Source organism: Phalaenopsis equestris, unplaced genomic scaffold (assembly GCF_001263595.1).
Source record: "Phalaenopsis equestris unplaced genomic scaffold, ASM126359v1 Scaffold000657, whole genome shotgun sequence".
Classification (NCBI taxonomy): Eukaryota; Viridiplantae; Streptophyta; class Magnoliopsida; order Asparagales; family Orchidaceae; genus Phalaenopsis; species Phalaenopsis equestris.
Window position 1 is genome coordinate 204,886 of NW_018165097.1, and position 24,008 is coordinate 228,893.

General features: G+C 38.2%; 1 protein-coding gene across 5 annotated transcripts in view; it reads right to left on the reverse strand.

Moving 5' to 3' along the window:
- LOC110030107 overlaps positions 1–24,008 on the reverse strand; it is a gene marked incomplete at its 5' end in the record, with an annotated part of 63,722 nt that overhangs the window by 4,679 nt on the left and 35,035 nt on the right. For all 5 annotated transcript variants that reach the window (XM_020732677.1, XM_020732678.1, XM_020732676.1 and 2 more), the window contains 3 exon segments: positions 1,650–1,701; positions 8,073–8,197; positions 8,291–8,410. In XM_020732677.1, coding sequence (XP_020588336.1) covers positions 1,650–1,701; positions 8,073–8,197; positions 8,291–8,410 — 297 coding nt within the window.

Here is a 24,008-nt window from a genome sequence, read left to right on the forward strand (position 1 = left end):
TGCCATAGTGGGAGTGCATATATATATATATATATATATATATATATATATATTAAAAACAATTTAAAGGGTGGTATTTGAGAATACCCATATGTGTTATCCGTCCCCATAGGGATCAAATTCGGGTCAGATGGGTCTTACGACTGCCATTAAAAAGTAAAGTTTAGGTGCTAGATATGTAAAAACAAATAAATTGGTTGGCATGTATTTAAATGCTAGATAGATAGATAGATAGATAGATAGATAGATAGATAGATAGATAGATAGATAGATAGATAGATAGATAGATAGATAGATAGATAGATAGATAGATAGATAGATAGATAGATAGATAGATAGATAGATAGATAGATAGATAGATAGATAGATAGATAGATAGATAGATAGATAGATAGATAGATAGATAGATAGATAGATAGATAGATAGATAGATAGATAGATAGATAGATAGATAGATAGATAGATAGATAGATAGATAGATAGATAGATAGATAGATAGATAGATAGATAGATAGATAGATAGATAGATAGATAGATAGATAGATAGATAGATAGATAGATAGATAGATAGATAGATAGATAGATAGATAGATAGATAGATAGATAGATAGATAGATAGATAGATAGATAGATAGATAGATAGATAGATAGATAGATAGATAGATAGATAGTGATGATGAATCAGGAACTATGGATGTCTCTAGAGGATTTTTTAATTTTTGAATAAAAGCAGGAAGTTGATGTCATGCTATTTATGGTATGATATAAATACCGCTAGACGAAGGCAGTTTGCTCCAGAAAAAGACCTCAAAATCAAAATTTTCATGCATCACCACTAAGAGGCTTTCTTTCTATAATGCCTTACTTCCTTTCATGCAAGTTGTTCTGCTATTTAAATTTTATTTCTCAATAGAAAACATCTGAATTTGTACTGAAACTTAATCGTGTAATGACGGTAAATAAAATAAAGCAATCCTTCGCAGGTTTTGCGTGTGCTTAAAAAATTATGATTCAATGCTGACTCTGCTAAAAGCTATATATAGAGCGTTAGAAATCAATCATGATTATGGAGCAATTAAAAGAAGGGGCATTTACACACATACCACAAAATTGTTATATATTTACGCGTCGGACACCTATGATATTTAAATACATAACACTCAGCTTTGGCATCATGTCAAAAATACCACTATTACTAACACCTATGATATTTAAATACATAACACCCAGACTTTGGCATCATGTAAAAAATACCACTATTACTAACTTTTTAAAAGCGAACTACACATTTTTAAGCATAAATTTTTAATAACAAGGTGTTATAATTGTAAATATCAAACTTTAGGTGCTGGATATGTATGCATAAGAATCGTGTATCATGTCTGTAAAATTCCCTTAAAAGAATGAAGTATGATTTGACCGTTCAAACATATTAGGAGACGTGTTCAATGTACTCATCACACCATTAGCATAATTTCCTAAATGAAAAGTAAAAAGAAAAAAATAAAATAAAAGTATTTGAAAAAAAAAAATATTCCAAATGATCATTTGATTGCATTATTTTCTACTTTAATAATTCATGGGAAAATAGCTGCAGTTCTCTGAAAAGGTAATATGAAAAAATAATACATGCAATGTTGCATGCTTACCTCATAAGTTCCAGGATAGAGCCACAAAATCGTTGACCATAATTTGGATACTCTGTGTGGTAAATCATAAGAACGAGCTACATCAGTCTTCAGGAAATTTAGTATGAAAATTAGAAAGAGAAATTGCAAGTGACATCCGAACATATTCATGTAGGCTATTATAATAATATTTCTACAGCGGCTTACATCCATTCTTATTCTTTTGCACATCCATGTTATTAAAGCTTTCAATCTAATGCTTCATTATCTGAGGATAAATTAATCAAACATAATTTTTTGGGATAAAATAATCTAATTGATCCAACCAAAGGAATGCCAAACAAGCACAAGTTTAATAGATACTGCCATGTTGCAAATACCTTCGTGAGCATCAATACGTGCCATTTTTTCCGTGGTAATACCGGAGTTAACCCAAACAACATTAGAGAAACTAAATATTATTGCTAAATTAAATGTAGGGAGATACATCCACTTAAACAAAAATAAAAATAACAACAGACACGACACAAACACAATTAGGGTTGTATCCCGAAGGAGGGGTGGTCAATTCTGTAAGGTGGAAGGGCATTAGCAGGCTATGGTTCGAGGGCGAATCGTAGTAGTTGGTTGTGGTGGAAGGGCGACGAGCTGAGAGGTCGGCCGTGGTATGGAGGATGACGGGTGGAGGTCTGAGCCTATGGTAGCTAAATTAAATTTTGGTATGATTATAATCAAAATTATTGTAAGATATATATATATATCTATATATATAATATATCTATATATATATATATATATATATAAATATAAACCCAAAGACAAATATATTAGAAAGGAAAGATACAGATAGGTTGGATGAGAGGGCCCAAACTGGAACCCTGAGCACCCGATATACAACACACATCAAGGTCCCAAAAAAGTACATGTATACCCAAAAAAACAAAATTATAACCTAGGCAAAATTCTACTCTAAAACTCTCCAAACACTCGGAGATTCAAACATAAAATGGGAGCTTGAAAACGACCCAATGCATCCTTACCTCTTACCTCTGGTTCTAGGAAGGGAGCCAACTAAAAAATGGTAAAGAAACTATTGTCATTACCCGAAACAACCAAGGTATCATTCATTAAGTTCCTGAGTTCTAGTAAACCGTTATTCTTCTTTTTCTTCTTGGATGTGTAAATCGTTCCTCATCCGATGACTGACTCATCTGATCCGTGGATTGGTCTATAGATTGTCGGGCTTGTGTAGATTGTTGCACATCCTGAGTCCCTTGTGCCTGAATGACAGTAATAACTTGCTCGATCTGATGAGGTGGTAGGGCCGAAGCAGAAATCTCACTTAGGGTAGAATGTTGGACTTGAAGCTGGGGCACATATAGTAATGGACACTACACCATGAGATTGCAAACCATTACATCAATGATAGGTTCTAGAGTTAGTGAAGTATGAGAAGTCTCTTCTGCCGGCCACCAAGAGAGGTTTCACGGCAGGAATTAGAGGACCTTCAACTTGAGCATTATGTGGAGGCTGAGTAGTTGAAAGATTGCCCACAGGGGTATTGGAAACTACAACAATGTTGACCAGTGGACTAGATGGTACGGTTACCACAGTATTATTAGGGTCAGATATATCCTTGTAATGAACAAGAGTGTTAATAAGTTGGAGAAGATTAGGAGGGATCTCTAAATCTGGAGCACTTTGCCTTTTTTAGTTTTAGATGGGGGTATAGGTGGTGACATTGAGAATTAGAGTGACCAAATATACGAACAGTTAGAGCAATACATAGGAAAAAGCTCAATAACTACCCTTTGCCAATATCCTTGGTATTGTGAGCTTAACCAAATTTCCTCAAGAGTAATTAAAATGATGTTCTTTTCAACAAACACCCTCGCTTCTGAAGAAAGTGAAAGATTAAAAGTAGGAATGCTCGTTTTAAGTGGCTTACCATAGATTGAAGCAATAAAGTACAACATTTCTTGATTAAAATAATAAAATTTCAAGTGAGGGAGTCAAATTCATACCAGTATGGTTGGTGGTTTCATATGTGGGTCAAAATCTATAGTCCATTTCAAAATTTTCATTGCTCTATTATCAATCCAAACTAATCTTATAGCAAATAAGCATGTGTAATCCTCTTCATTATTAAGTTGAATAAGGATGTGCGTCTATCTAAAAATCTAATTTTTCAATCCCCAACAACGTGCACAAGCTTAAATTTCATACGAATCAGCTCCATTTTGGGATAACAACAAGCAAATTTTCCGACCAAATTCAAACGACATGAGTATGTAAGTAGAATATTTTTGACTTCAGTAAAAAAGTTGGTTGACTCTCATTCTTCCAACTAGCTTTCTTGATGTAACAAAACCAGCCACCCTCCAGCAGCGCAAAAGAAGGCGGGAAAAAAACTCGATTTAAGAGTACCTGAGGCGTGAACACCCACAAGGGCAGCAACATAAGCTCTATCCGAAGCCATCACCGGTTGAAGGAGGCGAGGTGTTAGGAGAAGTGAAGAATGCGGTTGAGGAAAGAGCAAACGATGAAAAAATGAAAATTAGGGCAACAACAACACGACGAAGGAACGAAGCAGACAAAATCGAAGAGCGAACCCCTTCTTTCAAGCATGACGAAGCAATGAAATCGAGGAAGACGCTGATGGAGGAAGGTTATTCAATGTGGAAGATGACGGAAGTCTTCTACAAATGAGCACGACGAAGGACGAAGTAGTTCAGGCGCGAACCCTTTCTTCTTCGAGCATGACGTAGCAACAAAATCGATGAAGACGACAAAAGAGGTAGGTGATTCAACGAAGTAAACGACGAAGATCGCCATTAGGCAAAACCATAACAGAGCCTCCCGCGATAAACCTATAATTTTGGTAAAAAAGTTGTGAAATGTGCTTCAATCCTAGCTAGAGCAATTGGATTTAAGTTTATTCAAAGCTTAAGGGACCTAAATGCAAGTCTACTGATCTTTCAATCCATACTCCTAATCGTTATCTAAACTCTCACTTTCCTCCAACTTTCAACTATTCTTTCAATTACAATTTCATTTTTTTTATGTAAAAGGAACGGTGAATGGTTTACTATCATATTTCCTCCTTAGATTTCTGTCATCTCAACAGAACAAATTTCATTTTTAATTTCCTCCCTGTGTCTTTTCCTCATATTTTTATTTAAGACCATGAATCATTTCCAAAAATACCAAAAATAATTAAATCGAAAATCGAAAATTCTCATTTTTAATTTGACCGTTGAAAAAAAAAGAAAACAAAACAAACGAAAAGAGGCTAATCCATTTTTAAAACAAAGTCAAATCGGTAAAACTTAAAACGAAATCGTAAGTGCATCGGCCTAAAGGCGTTTAAAACTCGTTAAAAAAAAGACCGAATCAATCTCAAAAAGGGGTTTAAGAGCCTGAAAATGTAATTTAAACCTTCACGAATAAAGCTTCAAAATGTGACGAATAAAACTTTAAAAATGTAGCCCAAACATATTACTAGAAAGTGCTCCACATACGGCTCACCCAATCAATGAACCGACCTTCACAGCAAAGGTGACAATTCACCACATTAAGATTTGCGGCTAGAGACAATGAAGGGGAAAACCAATCCTAAACCAAACATCTTCAATCATAAAAGAACTAAAGAAGAAGGCCAACATCCATAAGAGCTGAAAAAGAAATCATAATTTAAGCTAAATCAAGTCTAATGCATGGGGAAAACAAAAAAATATTTTCAGCTTTTATCCAGCTCCAAAGAGTCAAAACTGACACTCAACAAATGGGAAAACACGTAGCAATAATAGGAAATGAACATAGAGCCTCGAATCAATATTCCACCTATCATGCATTTCAGATTTTCGTAAATAAACTCCCCAATAATTTTAGATTTTTGCAAATAAACAACTTAAAGATTTCAGATTTTTACAAAAAACATCAATGCTTCCAAACTTTGTAAACTAAATAAAGAAACTCTCAGATTTTTGCAAAGTGACTAGAGCATAGCTTTTAGATTTTCTTTACAAGTAACCTTACAAGTAACAAGAACACTAAATGATTCCAGATTTTGCAAAGGAATCATCAAATCATTTCAGATTTTCACAAATTAGCCACCCAAAGATTTCAAATTTTGCAAATACACCACCCAAATGAAATTTTGCAAATACGCCACCCAAATGTTTTAGATTTTGCAAAACATAAATATCAAAGCTATAAATTTTTGCAAATAAAATAACAAAGTCCTTTAGCTTTCATGAATCGAAACAATATTGAACAGTAAAGTGTTCCCTCCCCCCACTAACAGGCTAAATAACCACAGCTGTAATTATGACTCAACATTGCATCATTAGAAAAGCTGGCAACATGAATTTCAAGTTCTGTTTTGTGTGCCTCATAAACAAATGAAAGTATGAGGTTGAAGGTAAGATCAGATGTCACATGCCAAATGTATTCTATAAATAATCTATACTCACTTAATCAAAGTTTGCTATCCACAAATTCTGGATTAGCTAAACCTCATCTTGCTGTAATTTATTAGCAATAACAACGACAGAAATTTCAATCTTGACTGAAAGCATGCTCAAGATAGGATTAACATTAAGACCAAGATCAAAATGCAATATTTTATCCATTCATATCAAACGTAGTTCTCCAAAAAAACATACCAGTTAAACCAAAGTTTATGGATCAACCAACAAAGCTAAGTAAAGCTACAGAAGAACTGTGAATTGAATTTAATGCCCAGAGTTATAAAATGACATGACCGACAACAATAAAAAAAATGAAATGACTATCATACTCTTTATTATCCGTTTAAAAAGAGATATAAGCTAAAATTTCAAAGATAACTATTGGATGTGGCAGTCATAACATGCTCTATTTTAATAATTCCATGGACTATTTCATACTTAAGTTTCAGAACAAGCTCAAATCTTGCTTCCACATAAGATAGGAAATATTTTATGCCATCCGAAAAAGTGCAAAATAGAGGAGGAGAAAAATACCTCTTTTCAGGAGATGTAAAGCAAAACCTAAAAATAAACTGAAGAAAACAACCCACAGAAATCCTTCCTGAAAGCTTCATGCAAATAGCCCCCAAGGTTTTCTAGTTCCCAGTTCGACTACCCCAAGCCACAAGGTCTTCGTAACAACAGAGAGGAAGAAAATCTCCTCTCGAACAACAAAGAAGGAGAAAATCCGCTTTCTAAAAGTGAGGAAGAAAGAAAGAAAATGCCTAGTTTTCCTCTCTCAAAGCCCTCTCTTTTTTTTTCTCTCAGAATTTTTCAACAAACCCAAAAACTAAACTCTACAGGAAGCCAATAGGCACAGAAAAGAAAAGAGAATGCCACATTTTTGCTGTCCTAGCTAATGAATCGAGGAGGAAGGAATCAACACCATAAATGAGGAGAGCGTATAGCCTCGAGAAGGAGAAGGGCCGGACACCAGGCAAAGACCAACTGGTGAGCCGCTCGGTCGAGCAGAGCTCGAGGAGGTAAGCGCTGGGGAAGAAGAATGTCGCGTGGTGGAGGCTAGGGCACGGGTGAGTAGGAGCGGGAAGTGCCGCGGGATCGAGACGCTCGAACGAGGGTTTAGATGTGCGGTGGAAATGGTAAAGTAGGAATTAGGGTTATAATTTTAATAATATAAGTGATAAAATATAATATATAAAAAATATTTAATATTTTTAAAAATAAAACTTAATTCGTATTTTTTTTATTTGTGCATCATAACACAACAAAATTGAATGTCCTTTTTGGGTAATTCTGACGTTCCGGACGCGCTGACGCGGTACGCTGGCGCGGTCCGTTTCGCCACCGGAAGTCGTTTTGACGAACTCATCAATTTACGTGCCAATTTTCTCGTGTCAAAAATATGGCAACATGAGTGTTTTTTCCTACCCAAATTGGTGTATCAGACGCGTTGGCGTAGTCTATTTTATCATCGGAGATCATCCGGAGAAGTTCGCATTTTCACCCATCATTTAAGCTTAATTGAAGTCCGACCTCGTACAATTTTGTGAATTTTGTGCATTTGGTTTGTGTATGTGACGATAAAGTTGTGAGGAGGTTTTCCTAAGGCTTGAGGTCCTATTGAGAACTTTTCCTTGAGTTTTCACATAATAACCCTTAACCGCTAGTACATAAAACGATCATTTTGAGACCATAAATACTAGACATCACAAGAAAATAGGAAGTGTTTTGGAATTTCTAAAATGGTGAGTATCAATATCTAGTTTTCTAAGATAGTCAATAGGAACTCCTAGAGCTAGATCCTAAGACCCTAAAAAAAAAGAAATGACATAAAAAATGAGGTCAACAACTACGTATGGTAGGGGAGTGTTACACTTTCTACTAGTGATGGAAAGAAATTTACTCCCATGTTAACCGGATTATAAACTCTAAGAAGCACATGATAAAGAAGAAAGAAAAAAAAATTGACAACCTAGAATCTTGTAAATCTACAGTTCTAGATGATGGATGCGGATTCATTTTTATCCGCTTATGCCAACCATTAAAGCTTCCAGCAACTTCAACTGTTTCACCAATGACGCAGAATTGAACTTGAACCTGCAAGCAAAACACATTAATTGATAAGAATAGAAAAATCTAAGATGTACGATAAAAAATATGTGAATTAACTGGAACTATAAAACAAATCACCTCCTTTAGTCCAGAAAGCTCGTCTTTAGATGCATGAAGTTCAGTATCTTTTGTCAATATTACCCTATGCACATTGCCAATCTCATTTTGAGCCCTTGCTTGCAACAAGGTCAAAGCTTGCTGATGCCAAAGAAAAAAAAGGGAAATGAGAACAAATTTCCTAATTAGAATTTCTTTTTGGTCACCGATCAAGAAGAAATTTTACTGAAAAAAGAATTTAAAAAATCCACTACCATGCAGAGGAAAACTGAATCGAATGCAGCCAACTAACCAAGTTTCTACATCTAACATTGTACAGTCGTGCATGCTGATTTTCTTATCCCTGCATATTGTATAGTTCTAGAAGTTCGTAATTTTATTCAAAAAACTAGAATCACCTCGGCTTTATGCAGCTCAACCAATAGATTCAGAGAAATTGGCTCATGGAGATGATGAAAAAAGTAAGCACCTAAGAAATTAAAAACCTAACATGACCATCAAAAGAACCAAGGAGAACTCCTGGCTGTTTAACCAAATCACTTAGACGAAGATATCAAATGGATACTGAAAGGTCCCGGCTAATTAAGTAAGAAAACCAATCACATGAGACTTCTGGTCTTGGCTCTTCCATCTCTTTGGTATTCATATTGGGGCATAGTTGTTGTCACATCCCGGATCCGGAAGACACTACACCTTATAACGCATGACATGATTAAATGCATTGAAAATGTTTTGTATTCAAAAAAGAAAGATTGTATGTAAATAACAAGAGGATAAATAAGAAAATATAAATTCTATTTCATAATTCAAAGTCCACTGATACAACTATAAAAAAAGCCAAAAAATTGATTGAATCAAAATAAAACTGACAATAATGAACGTTTACCAAAACTAAAAAAGAAAATATAATAACTAAGAAAATATTGAAAAGTACCAAAAAAAAAATCCAAAACTAAAAAGTCTGACCTGGTGGAGACAGTCCTGCTAGTGTTGAATAGAATATGTTATGCAAATATTTCATCGAGTGAGTTTAACAAACAAATTCAGTAAATAACGCTACTTACTAAAGCATAAATGACAAGAAAAAGACGCATGCAGTATGAGAAATAAAAAAAAACAAGTTATTATATGCATAACAAAATTATAAAAGAATTATCACATGCTTATGATCATAAATAGAAGCGCGTGCATACAATTTCTTTATGTAGATATTTATAGGTTAACAAATCATGTGCGTTTATAACACTTTGATAATATACAAGTGAAGTAGGTGTATACATATTATAGTTGGTTTTTTATGTCATCCCGAAATATGGAACGACAGACATCAAACCCATGAATATCCACTAACTTCTCTGATGACTCGTCAATACAGCTATTCATAACAAAAGGATTTAATACCGACATAATATTATTATAATATCATATATACTTCATACACCATGATCAAAACACAAAGATAATTAAAACATGTCCATTAGTATTTATAAACAAGTATAAAACTATAATAATGAGCTTAAATAAATCAAATGATAAAAGAAATAATAAATGTTGAAAACACAAAGCATAAATAATTAAGCAAGAGTATAAGTAGCAAGAAAACAAAGCTAATTACTCATGCAAGTCGTTATGGACAATAAAAAAAATCTACTACAATTATATTAACGTTATTTAAATGGTACGAACGATAAACATATAATTAGCTAAGAATCAAATACAATTAGCTAAGATAACACTCCTAACAATGAATGATATGTTTATCCTATAACAAAAAGTAGTTACTTGTCTCGAAGCGGATAATAAAATTTCAAATTTATTAAAAGTTCACCCGACGTGATTAATAGGTCCTACACAAACCAGAATCCCCAAAATTTAGCAATTACGAAATTAAATGTATTATAATTAATTACTTATTTGCTTAGGAATAATGTAATTGGTACATTATTATTATTACTTTTAGTTATTTTATTTTATCATATGAGATTTATTATCCACCTGAAAAATATGATTTTAAATAAAATTAATAAATCTATATTAATTTAGTACTTTGAACTAAGGAACTAATTATATTAAGTAATAAACCTCTATTCATATATTTTTATAATAAATAAATATATACAATAAAAGAGAAGGAATGTGGGCGGGGGAGGGGGGAGCCTTACGTTCCTCAATAGTTTCTAATAGAAGCGAAGTGGACGGAGAAAGATGGGAGGTTTGAAGGTTTTCGTACTAACTATTAAGGGTTCAATTATTAAGGGGGAGGGGCAAGCCTTCCCAACGTTGCCTCCCAGCTAGCTTCAGTCGCTACTGTATCGCAAGGGTTCAATTATTAAGGTGATGCTTTAGGGGGAAATCGTGGAGGGAGGAGGAAAGGACATTGGTGAGGGTTTCGACAGCAGGATAAGGGAGAGGGAACAAAAACTACAGAAGGAGAGCTGCAAGGGGGAGTTGTGAAGTTAGATCATTGGGATCCTCTTAAATAGAGCAGAATTGTCAGTAGAAAGGCATCAACGAACGGGAGGAAGAAAGAAAAAAATAATGCAAGATTTCTGGAGTCCAAGTTGGGAAGGTGGTGCAAAGGAGATCTCGATGCAGGAATAGCAGGGTCAGTGTGATTACGATTTAGAAGCGGGAGAAGAAAAAATAAATAAAAACATTTAGATCTAACATACTACCTGACACGGGGCACTAAAGCGGAAGTTCGCTAAACCAGCTGGCAGAAACTATCACAACACCGTAAACCGGACTAGGTGAAAGGATTGCAGAGGCTTCACAAGATCTATATAGGGGGTGGGACTGCCACCCCTCCTTATGCAATCTTCCCTTTATGGAAAGCCTTCAATGGCTATTTTCTGGAGTATTCTCACCCTTTTTGTGGGAGTTTTCTTCCCTTTTCTCCTATAATAGGAGTTCATATATGGGCCGATCAAAACATTGTCTTGGGACAAATTTGAACACTCTTCTAGAGAGTCACTTTAATTACATTTGTTGAAAGATTTTAAATAAGTTAAAATTAGTTAGAAAATACTTAATTGAGAGTAAAATACCTTGAATCACTTTAAGCACAAGATAAAGTGTAGACTTCCTAGATTTTAGGAGGACACCCTAGGTGAGAGTCCATCCACCTAATTCTGAGCATAGGCTTTTAGATTTTAGGAGCACACCCTACACATTTAGATCTAACATACTACCTGACACGGGGCACTAAAGCGGAAGTTCGCTAAACCAGCTGGCAGAAACTATCACAACACCGTAAACCGGACTAGGTGAAAGGATTGCAGAGGCTTCACAAGATCTATATAGGGGGTGGGACTGCCACCCCTCCTTATGCAATCTTCCCTTTATGGAAAGCCTTCAATGGCTATTTTCTGGAGTATTCTCACCCTTTTTGTGGGAGTTTTCTTCCCTTTTCTCCTATAATAGGAGTTCATATATGGGCCGATCAAAACATTGTCTTGGGACAAATTTGAACACTCTTCTAGAGAGTCACTTTAATTACATTTGTTGAAAGATTTTAAATAAGTTAAAATTAGTTAGAAAATACTTAATTGAGAGTAAAATACCTTGAATCACTTTAAGCACAAGATAAAGTGTAGACTTCCTAGATTTTAGGAGGACACCCTAGGTGAGAGTCCATCCACCTAATTCTGAGCATAGGCTTTTAGATTTTAGGAGCATACCCTACGTGAGAGTCCATCCACGTAATTCTCAGCATAGTCTTCCTAAATTTTAGAAGCATACCCTAGGTGAGAATCCATCCACCTAATTTTCAAATAAATAATGAAACTTGACACTTGACATAAATATGCACTGAGGCGTAGTTCATGCTTCCTTAATTAAATCAACAGTGAAATTCCCGTAATGACTTAGCCTACAGTAAAACCTAGCTACAATAAAATCCAATGCATCGGAATTTGAGCTTGGATATTACACTCAAATCCTCCTGGTAATTGAAGAAATTTGTTAACGCCACATATGGATCATCGAACTAGGATGAGTCTAGGGTCTAGGTGGCGAGGGCAATGACGACATTGCTTATGTGTGCTTAAACGAGGGATACGAAGTAAGATTATTAGAATAATATCTCCTACCTCAAGGATCTTCAATAAGGGAGAGGAAAAGATTCATGATGCTAGTAGGATCGTTGCCCCAGACACTCTTAGGTTGTCAGTAGTTTTAGCACGATTAGAGTGACTAGCCTGTGGACTATACGACTTTACAAAATATTTACAAAAATAAAATAAAAATTTCTTTTGCATGATTAAAAGAACTCTGCATAAAAAAAACTTAAACAATAACTTTTGCATGAAAAATCAAAGAATTTTTCTATGAAAATTTATAAAGGTCAACGACTAGTCACTTGGATTGAGGTTAAGGACTGTCTACTGTAGATTGTCGGGCTGGTAACTCTTGTTCAGGATCGGGAAGCACGCAGTCCAGCTCTGAGCCCCACTTTTACCAATGTCTCACACCCAGTCCTAACCCAGTTCTAATTTTTCATATGTGGCTAAGGGTTTCTTTTGCTCGTATTTTTTTTACAACTCATGTTTCTGACTTTCGCGCTAGGTTTTCTCGCCTTGTTTACTTTTCTTGCGAGTTTATTTAAATCTGTTGTAAGTCTGTTGTAAGTCATACTAGTCATACTACGCTTGCAATATTAATCACGCAACAGTAGCAGATGCTCAGGTACACTTTTACAATATTCATAGCATTTTACTTTTCTAAATTTTATTTTTCAAAGTATATTTTATTTACCTGCAATTTGATTACTCTGTATGTAAAACCAGAACTGAAACCAAAACCGAAACAAAACAAAACCAAACATTGACACAAAAACTGTGAAGCATAAACTACTAATCTCAAGCACTTAAACCCTAGAGTCATCGCTACAACAGGAGCTTGGAGCCAACTTTGTGGGCAACACGACGAGGGGCTTGAAGCGGGCAAAAAGAGGATCTTCTTCAGCATTATCTCTTCCTAGCATAATAACAACCCATAGGACTTCGAGGTAGTTTGTCCAGCACGACGTAAATCCTCACACTCCTTTTTTAGGATCCTGTACAACCATGTTGTGCAACGTAAGTATTAACCCTCCTTAGGTTCCGAGATTGTCGTGTCAAGTGTGACACGACGTAAACCCTTGTCTTTGTGGGCTGTGTATAATCAATTATTATATAATTGACTATAATAAAATTGACAGTATTAAAAGACCTAAATAACATCTTCTCCAAAACGCAGCCACACAGTAGGATAGTTTGGGAAGTCACTGAGGGTTCTCCCAGGATCTGTGACATCCCCTACCTTTTCTTTTCTTTGGACTCCTGAAATAACTATTTATATTTAAGCCACTCCCACTTGTTTTTCTAAGTCCTACTTTGAAATCTTGAAGACTAATACCTCTGATCATTATCGAGAGTTTTCTCAAGTGATTCCCGTCACTTGGGATGTAATTAACTATAGGGGTTTTGCCTTTATAGGGAACTTGGAACCTAGGTAAAATAAACCCTATTTAATCTTTGCATTAGATAGGGAAACTTGTCGGTCATACATAAAAGGTTCGCAGACCAAACGGATGTTACAAATCTCTTAGTTTGCAGGATTGGGTCTATCGCCAAGGTCTACACTTATCTTTCGGGAGGGTGTAGTATTTGCGGTATCGGGCACGATTATACAAGCTATCGGACTAATGAGATCTATTTGGTCTCATTTTTCAAAAATTAAAACATACTACTTTCAAAACTCGAACTATATATCTATTATATTAAATTAAATTTCAAAAATTATTTTCATATTCATATTTTCAAATAATCATAAAAAAGTTGACTGACAGATTCTGGCGACTCCGCTGGGGGCTAGTTCTTCTCTCCATTTTTATCAAGAGGTTTTGTCTTCATACATCGATAGTGTGTCCATATCCCTCGTGGGTCGGACTGTTGCTCTTCTGTTGACATACTGTGCTCATTTCTTCCTTGAGTCAGTATGGTCAACTTTTCTTGGATTTCAGGATCATCTGCTTAACCATCCTTAAGCAGAGGGGTTCAGGAATCCATAGGGTTTAGTTGGGTGGACCCCCAATAGGTGTGGTAGGTTAGGGTCGGAGTGAGTCCGATGTGGAATGGATCTTTTCCAATTCTAAACCGGGTCCTATACCTCATGATCGTTTCATCTCTTTTCCGAGTTCGGCTTGTTCTTTTCATAAGTCACCTCAAATTTTAACATTGAAGCTTTCTCGATAATATTAAAACTTCCCAACCTAATGCCAAAACAAACATTCACAGTTAAAGAATCAGACAAAATTTTGAACAAAAGACACAACATGATAACAATAAAAGTGAATTCAAGATAAAATCACTTGGATAAGTTTCGAAAGAAACGCACAGTTCATAAGACAATTTCGCCAATTTTTGTACTTTCAGCTAAGTTATTTCACCCGGAAAAGGAGCATAGTACTCTGACATTCAACAATTTTTCAATTGACAGGAAAGATGTCATCCCCAACGTTGACCTTCTCGTGCAACTTGCCTACCAGCAGGGATGCCCGCCAGGTGGGATCCAAGATTAAGTTTGGGTCTGGATTTGACGAATTTGAAGTAGTAGTCGGCAAGGCCCCGTTTGTAATAATGAAAGTCGTTGCCCTGGATGTCCAGGAGTCTTACACTAAATTCAACTTGAATTGTGGCCAAGATTTCCCTTCCCTTAAGAGGGCAAAGGTCACTTCTGCTCCCATTAAGCCAGCTGCCCCTGCTACTACCAGAGCTGCTCCCGTTTCTGCAAAGACTCTCACTGTCACTCTCGCTGGGATTACTGTGGCTACACCTGTTCCCCCACTAGTGTCTAAAAGAAACGGAATATTGTACGAAGAGAATCCGGTTCTTTCCATTGGCCCACCGCCATCTGTGTTTGAAATTGGTTCTAGTTCGAAGTCTGGTCGACATACCAGGACTCAACAGAGGAACCGCAACCGAAAGATTCTGAAGGCTAAAAGCTTTGAAAACTGTTCCATCCAAAGAAATTCCTCACAGGAGGAAGTTGAGTTGTCTGAGACTGCATTTCTCTCGGAGAAAGCAGGTTTCACCCATTGTCTGCCGCTCTCGAGGAAGAGAGTGCTCATAGGATCGCCGCCGCAACGCCGTCACCGCCTCGCCGCCAGAGCGAGAAGAGAAAGAGACATGAGGCTTTTGCACAAATTCGCTTAGTTTTCAAAAGATTGGCCCGAAAGGAGCGTTGCTCTGTTGCCGAGATAATAAGAAGGATGGCGTGCTCTATATCACCCCGAGTTCGAGCTGAGATTCTAAGAAAAGATAGTAGTGAGACAATGGCACAACGGCCTCGTATTCCCGTTAAGTTTCGCTTTGGAGAACATTCTGATACCACTGCTACCCATGTTGTTACTGTTGCCGCCTCACGGAAGCCCACAGAGCACCGACCGATCCAGTTTCGTTTGGGTCCAAGGACACCACTTCCCGCCACAAAGGGAGAACCTCAAAAGATAAACAATGACAAAAGATCGCTTGTTACCGTATCCGAACCACGTGCTAGGGATTGCAACTTATCTTGGAGAACCGAGGCCGCCAACGAGACGTCTACTCTCCGGACTTTGGTTCCGAAGGAGAAGTTGCGAAAACTTAATGTCGCTGGATTGGTGCCGCAACATGGATCAAAAGGAAGTCTCCCCGCAAATGATTATAAGTCTGATGCCCCAGTTTCAAGTGTTTCGATCGTGTCAAAGCCAGTGTTAATAGAAGATGTACAACAACAGTCCCCAGTCGATCTCAAGCTCATTAAGGGGAAATCAATTGTAGACACATTGGAGAAGCTCGGGGCTGATATCACTAAATTGTCAAAAGAACAAGGAAACATCAGTAATGAAGAATGTGATTTGTCGGATCATATGGATGAAGATTTCGCAGAAATCCTAGTGGTTGAGACTAGAGCCTCTATGTCATCACACGATGCTCCTTCGCCCACCGAGGAGAACATCGTTGATGAGCTGCGGAGAGACATTCGGCAAAAAGATGAACATATTATCCAGATGGAAAAAAAGATGGAGAAGATGATGACTGTTATAACTGCACTTCAGAATCAACCCCAATCTCTGAGAGTAGCCTTTCCAGAAGCAAACGAGCCAGAAATCATTCATATTGCAGATGAAAATAGAGAGTCAACATAGAACACAATACCGGAAAACGACATCAAACAAATGGTTGAGCAACAAGGGAAGCTTTAGCCCAATCCAAAGGAGGAGCATTGATTCCAAAGGGTAGACCGTATCCAGAGGAATTCGACGCAGTGTCGTACCCAAAAGGTTTCGTACCGCCTACATTCAAAGCATTTGATGGAACGGGGAACCCTCGTCAGCATTTTACACACTTCCGAGCAAGCTGCTGCAATGCGGGGGGCATTGAAACATTATTATTCTGCCAGTTTGTGAGCAGTTTACCCGGGGTCGCTTTGATTGGTATGTTGAATTACCTAATGGGTCAATAAAGACATTCACAGAGTTGCAGAACATGTTTGTCAAGAGGTTCGCTGGAGCTCAGCACCATGTCACCATCGGTGATCTTGTGGTTGAGCGACAGAAACCGACAGAAACTCTAGTGGAATACATTATGCGGTGGAGGAATCTAAGTATGAAGTGCGAGCCACAATTGCAGGAGCAGCATGCAATTGAGATCTTACTGAAGAGCATTCATGGTCCAGTAGTTTTCCTACTCAAAGGATTTACAATCAAAACATTTGAAAAGCTGGCTAAGCAACTTGGATTCTTGGAAAAAGTTGACAAACCAAAACCCACAGACATTCGAAAAGAGATCTGGGACGGTAGCAGCAGTCGACAAAGGCAAGCGGCAAATGCAGATTCAGGTAGAACAACCTCGACAGATGTACCAGCTTCCACAACCCACCCAGCAGTTTGGTCAATAGAATAACCAGCAGCGCCATCAGTCACAGCACCAGCAAGTAACTTACCGCACAGACAGAGGGCAGGTTCCTTCCATTGCTGACCGACTGAACAGAGTCTATTCCTTCAAAGATGATGCAGTGGGGAAGATGTTCAGAAATTTGATTAAGAAGCCCGAGTTTATTTTGTCAGAGCCAAAGAAACCAGACAAAATTGGCAAGACAGATCACCCCACATACAGCCCATACCACAGGATGTTGGGGCACACTACAGAAAATTGTTTCAGTTTCAAAGGATGGCTCGAGAGGAACTACAGGAACGGGAATATCACAATTCCGAAGGAATATTTGAAAAAACCTGAACAAGGTTCGATCAATATGTTTTCGGTTGGGCCCATAGTTCCGATCGACCCTATGTAACAGAAGCTGGACGAAACATGGTCTGGACCAGAGCCTCTCAGAAAGTTTTGGATCAGATTCAGGCGGCCTCAGCACAAGCCTCTGCTCGGGGTCTACAAACTACCAAGCCAGCGACATCAAACACACCGAAAAAATCACCACTGCAAGAGAAAAAGAAGAAAAGTTTCAAGAGAATAGAGATTGGTAGCGCGAAGAGTAGAGTAGGGGCTGCTTTTTCACGATTGGTTGTTTCGGATTTTGGGGAGAAATCTCTCGAACCATTCACTTTGTATGATTATTTGATTATTTCATTGTCCCTTCGGGGTCACATAATGCAAAGAAGTTTAATTTTGGCTACACTCGTACTGTTTCTGGTGATTACGTAACTAACAACCAATCTGATACGAATTTTGATTCCCTCGACAATCATCAGATTATACTAAATCCTAATAAAACTTTTAACATGGCTAAAGAAGACATTGACAACGAAGGGTACGAAAACTCAGATAACGAAACACCCGTTTTTGAATTCCAAGGAATGTCAATTGCAATTGAGTTAGAGCTATCAGATTCAAAAACAATGTTAGAAGGGCCAACCAACACTCTAGAAGAGAGACGATAGGAGAGAAACCTCCGGGCCCGGCCCAAGTGATAGAAGAAATAACAGAGGTATATTTGAGGAGAGGAAAGGTGTTACCCCGAATAACGGGTCCAACTGCGAAAGAAAAACAAATACCTACTCATGAAGAGCCAGCTCCACCGATGGAAGAGACACATGTTCAGGAGGAATCTGGAAGCTCAAATAACAAAGTGGAATATAACGTCCTAGCCCATCTGCAAAAGATGCCAGCCAAACTAAGCATTTACGATGCTCTGATTCTGTCAAAGAAGATGAGAGAAGCTCTGGTTAGCGCTTTGCTCGACCCAGAAATTTGCTTAGCTCAGTTGGCCAGCAGCTCTGTGGACGAGGTTTGTTCGTTAAAAGAACAGTTCGGTGTTACTTTTACAGATGATGACTCTCGGGACAACCGACCACAACAAACCCCTCTACATTTTCGTGAACATTGACAGATTCACACTTTCCAGAGTGTTAGTCGATTCAATCGCATCAATTAACATAGTGAATTTACAGACATTAGCCTACTTGGATATTGACACTCACAAGCTTTCAACTGACAAAATGATGTTAAGAGGCTTCAATCAGAAAAGGGAAAGAGCTCTTGGATCGATAACACTGTCAATGAAGATTGGTGGACTAGTAACGACCGCAAAGTTTCACATCATAGATTCAGAGACTTCATTCAACGCCCTACTGGGTCGACCTTGGATCCACGAATACAAGATGGTCTCGTCATCTCTACACCAGTGCATAAAGTACTATGAAAGAGGCCAGGAACGGTGCATCAAGGGAGATATACAATTGTTCGCAGTACATGAGATAGGTATTCATGGGTATTCATGAAGATGCCGCTTATAGATGCCGCTTATTATGCACCCCCGAAGAAGACAGTCTTCTCCAGAGACGTCGTCCCAAGAAAAATTGAAGATCTAAAAGAATTGCAAGAAAGGGACCAGCCTGCTCCAATTCTGCGATCTCCTATCGCTCCTGCACAACGAGATGGTGGAAGCTCTTTTCGCCCTCGCAACCGAGATCAAGGCCGGGGACGAGGGACGAGGGCGAGGGAGAGTTAACAAGATTGTTGAACGGAAGGATCTGGTCATCAACATTGAGGGAGATAGCTCCGAGAAAGAAGAGATGACAAAGACAACAATGACAAGAAATCGAAAGGCACCTCAGTTCGAGATCTCCTTGGAAGAAGAAAAGAAGAAAGAATATGAATCAATGTACGATCGGATCCGCCACTATGTACATACTATGACCTTAACCCAGATCCATCCCAATGAGATCAAGGGTTTTGAGGTTAAAGAAGTACAGAGCGTGGGCATGAAACCGATGAAATTTCATCGTAGATCGTCTTCTTCCAGTTCCTGAAACCAATGTAAAACTGCAAGAAAATATTTCTAATGAATTAATGGAATTACCTTTTGATTATTACTCTCCTTATGTTCAAAAATTAATTCAACGTGGTTTTGTGCCTGGTCAACTATCAAAAGAAAGGATGCACCTTTTTGAAGAATTGTGGAACAATAAAAATCGAGCTCCTAACTCTAAAGAGGGCGTTGGATTCGGCACAGTAGGGCCGGTTGATGACATTGAATATTGCTTGGTCGTTACTAGCCAGCCAAGAGAGGATTGCCTTGATATAGAGGATGAATCTACTGATCAGCTAATAGAAAGTGCTCCACCAGAGTTTGAAGAAGAAATCAAGTCGACAGTTGATGAATTAAAGGAGATCAATCTAGGGACTGAAGATGCCCCTAGACTCAGCTCACTGTTAAATGATGAAGAGTCTTCAAATTTAATCAAGCTATTGTTAGAATACAGAGACTGTTTCGCATGGAGCTACGATGAGATGCCTGGGCTAGCACCGGAGGTCGCGGTCCACAAACTTGGAGTAGACCAGACCATGACCCCGGTCAGGCAAGCACCAAGAAGAATGCGTCTCGAAATAGAACAACAAGTCATCTCTGAGGTAAAGAAGCTAATAGATGCCAACTTTGTAATAGAGGAGCAATACCTAATTTGTGTCAGTTAGAAGGAAAAATGATCAAATCCGAATTTGTGTGGACTTCAGAGATTTGAATAAGGCTTGTCCGAAAGACGAATTTCCATTGTCAATCCCAGAACTAATGGTGGACATCGCATCCTCACATGAAATTTTCTCATTCATGGATGGATCCTCGGGATACAATCAGATTAAAATGGCGTCAGAGGATGCAACACTCACGTCATTCAGAACACCGATAGAAATTTATTGCTACACAGTGATGCCGTTCGGGTTGAAGAATGCTGGAGCAACATATCAACGAGCCATGACAAGGATTTTTGATGACCTCATCCATAACCAAGTGGAATGTTACGTAGATGATTTGGTTATCAGAAGTAAGCAAAAAGAAAATCACCTGTATGATATGAGGATTGTCTTTGAGCGATTGCGACAATTTAATCTTAAAATGAACCCCTTAAAGTGCGCCTTGGGTGTCACCTCAGAAAAATTTTTAGGATTTGTTGTCCGACACCGGGGAATTAAAATCGATCCAAAAAAGATTAAAGCAATCTTAGAAATGCCACCATCTAAAACCTTGAAACAGTTACGATCCTTTCGCGCTGTAAAGAGACAAATTTTAGTGGATTTCCTCGCAGCACATCCATTGCCAGCTGACTCTCCCCTCAATGGTGACTTGCCTGACGAACAAGTTATGAACATAGAACATCCCAATGCTCAACGTTGGGAAATGTATTTCTACGGAGCTTCGTCATCCCGAAGAGATAAGAGTTCACAGACAGTAATCCCTGGCAGAGCAGGAATTGGCCTAATATTCATTACACCAGATCGGGGGATGTTAAGATACTCTTACCACCTAATAGAGCCATTAGCAATTTTAATGGAAATAACAGATCTCGCCATTTATGGAGACTCTCAGCTTGTTATCCAACAAGTAGCTGGACAGTACAAAATTTTAAAGCCCAGGCTAGAACAATACCACCGCTACACGATGAAATTGTTGGAACAAATTCCTAGCGTGACATTGTATAGGATTCCCCGTGGGGACAATTCCCATGCAGATGCTTTAGCCAAACTAACCAAAGAATTTGCATGTCCATCGGAGGATTCCATCGATGTTACAATACGGGGATGTCAAGTGTTATCTCAGATTGACATCGATACCATAATAAACAAGGAAATGAAAATAAGGAAATGAAAACAATATAGTGGCAGTAGCCGATGATGAAAAGGACCGGCGCCAGCCGTTTGTTGAGTATTTACAGACCAGAACACTACCAGAAGACAGATCAACAACACACCAGATTAAGAGAAGAAGATTAAGAGAAGGGCATTGTCATATGCACTAATTGACAACTTGTTATACAAAAGATCATTCGATCAAATGTGGTTAAGATGTCTAAGCAAGTCAAAAGAACAAGAAATTGTCAAAGAGGTACATGCAGGATTATGTGGTACCCACCAGTCAGGTCCGAAAATGAAAATAAAAATCAAAAGAATGGGGTACTACTGGCCAGCAATAAGGCTGAAGAAGACTCGGAGGAATCTCAAATAGAGGATGCTCCATCGGAGTTTGAAGAGGAAATCAAGTCGACAGTTGATGAATTAAAGGAGATCAATCTAGGGACTGAAGATGCCCCTAGACCTACTTTCATCAGCTCGCTGTTAAACGATGAAGAGTCTTCAGATTTAATCAAGCTATTGTTAGAATACAGAGACTGTTTCGCATGGAGCTACGATGAGATGTCTGGGCTAGCACCGGAGGTCGCGGTACATAGACTTGGAGTAGACCCAGCCATGATGACCCCAGTAAAACAAGATCCTAGAAGAATGCGTCTTAAAATAGAGCAACAAGTCATCTCTAGCAACAAGTCATCTCCGAAGTAAAGAAGCTAATAGATGCCAACTTTGTAAGAGAGGAGCAATACCCCACGTGGTTGGCTAACATTGTGCCAGTTAGAAAGAAAAATGATCAAATCTGAATCTGTGTGGACTTCAGAGATTTGAATAAAGCTTGCCCGAAAGACGAATTCCCATTGCCAATTCTAGAACTAATGGTGGACATCACATCCTCACATGAAATTTTCTCATTCATGGATGGATCTTCGGGATACAATCAGATTAAAATGACACCAGAAGATGCAACACTCACGACATTCAGAACACCGATAGGAATTTATTGCTACACAGTGATGTCGTTCGGGTTGAAGAATGCAGGAGAACATATCAACGAGTCATGACAAGAATTTTTGATGACCTCATCCATAACCAAGTGGAATGCTACGTGGATGATTTGATTATCAAAAACAAACAAAAAGAAAATCATATGTATGATCTGAGGATTGTCTTTGAGTGGTTGCGACAATTTAATCTTAAAATGAACCCCTTAAAGTGCGCCTTCGGTGTCACATCCGAAAAATTTTTAGGATTTGTTGTCCGACACCGGGAAATTGAAATCGATCTAGAAAAGATTTAAAGCTAGCTTAGAAATGTCACCCCCTAAAACCTTGAAACAGTTACGATCTTTTCAAGGGAAGTTAGCATATCTTTGACGTTTTATATCTAATCTGTCAGAACGGTATCAGTCCTTTTCTGCATTAAATAAAAAGGATGCCAAGTTCACTTGGGATTAAAAATGCCAACGGGCTTTTGAAATTATTAAACAATACCTAATGACACCTCCTGTTCTAGCAACCTCAGTCTCAAGTCGACCGTTGATACTTTATACCACGGCTTTAGATGACTCCCTCAGAGCCCTGCTGGCTCAAATCAATGATGAGGGTAAGGAAAACACCCTCTATTATCTTAGTCGTCGTCTAATACTGGCGGAGGTAAAGTATCCTTCTATTGAGAAGCATTGTCTAACATTAATCTTTGCCGCCCAAAAACTTAGACATTATATGCTAGCTCATAAGGTCAATCTAATCTCGAAAGTTAATCCGTTGCAATATCTGATGACTCGGCCGACCCTTTCTGGTAGATTGGCGCGATGGTCGATGATATTATTGCAATTTAATATAACTTTCGTACCTCTTTGCGCTGTAAATGGACAAATTTTAGTGGATTTCCTCGCAGCACATCCATCTCGCAGCACATCCATTGGCACATCCATTGCCAGCTGACTCTCCCCTCAACGATGACTTGCCTGACGAACAAGTTATGAACATAGAACATCCCAATGCTCGACGTTAGGAAATGTACTTCGATGGAGCTTCGTCAGCCCGAAGAGATAAGAGTTCACAGACAGTAATCCCTGACAGAGCAGGAATCGGCCTAATCTTCATTACACCAGATCGGGGAATGTTAAGATACTCTTATCACCTGACAGAGCCGTGCACAAACAATGAGGCAGAATACGAAGTCCTAATAACGAGATTGGGGTTAGCAATTTTAATGGAAATAACAGATCTCACATCTACGGAGACTCAACTTGTCATCCAACAGGTAGTCGGACAATACAAAATTTTAAAGCCCAGGCTAGAACAGTGTCACCGCTATACGATGAAATTGTTGGAACAAATTCCTAACGTGACGTTGTATAGGATTCCTTATATAGGATTCCTAACGTGACGTTGTATAGGATTCCCCGTGGTGACAATTCCCATGCAAATTCTCTAGCCAAATTAGCCAAAGAATTTGCATGCCCACCGGAGGATTCCATCAATGTTACGATACAGGAATGTCAAGTGTTATCTCATATTGTCATGGATACCATACATAAACAAGGAAATGAAGGTAATACAGTGGCAGTAGCCGAGGATGAAAAAGATTGGCGCCAACCGTTTATTGAGTATTTACAGACTGAGACACTACCA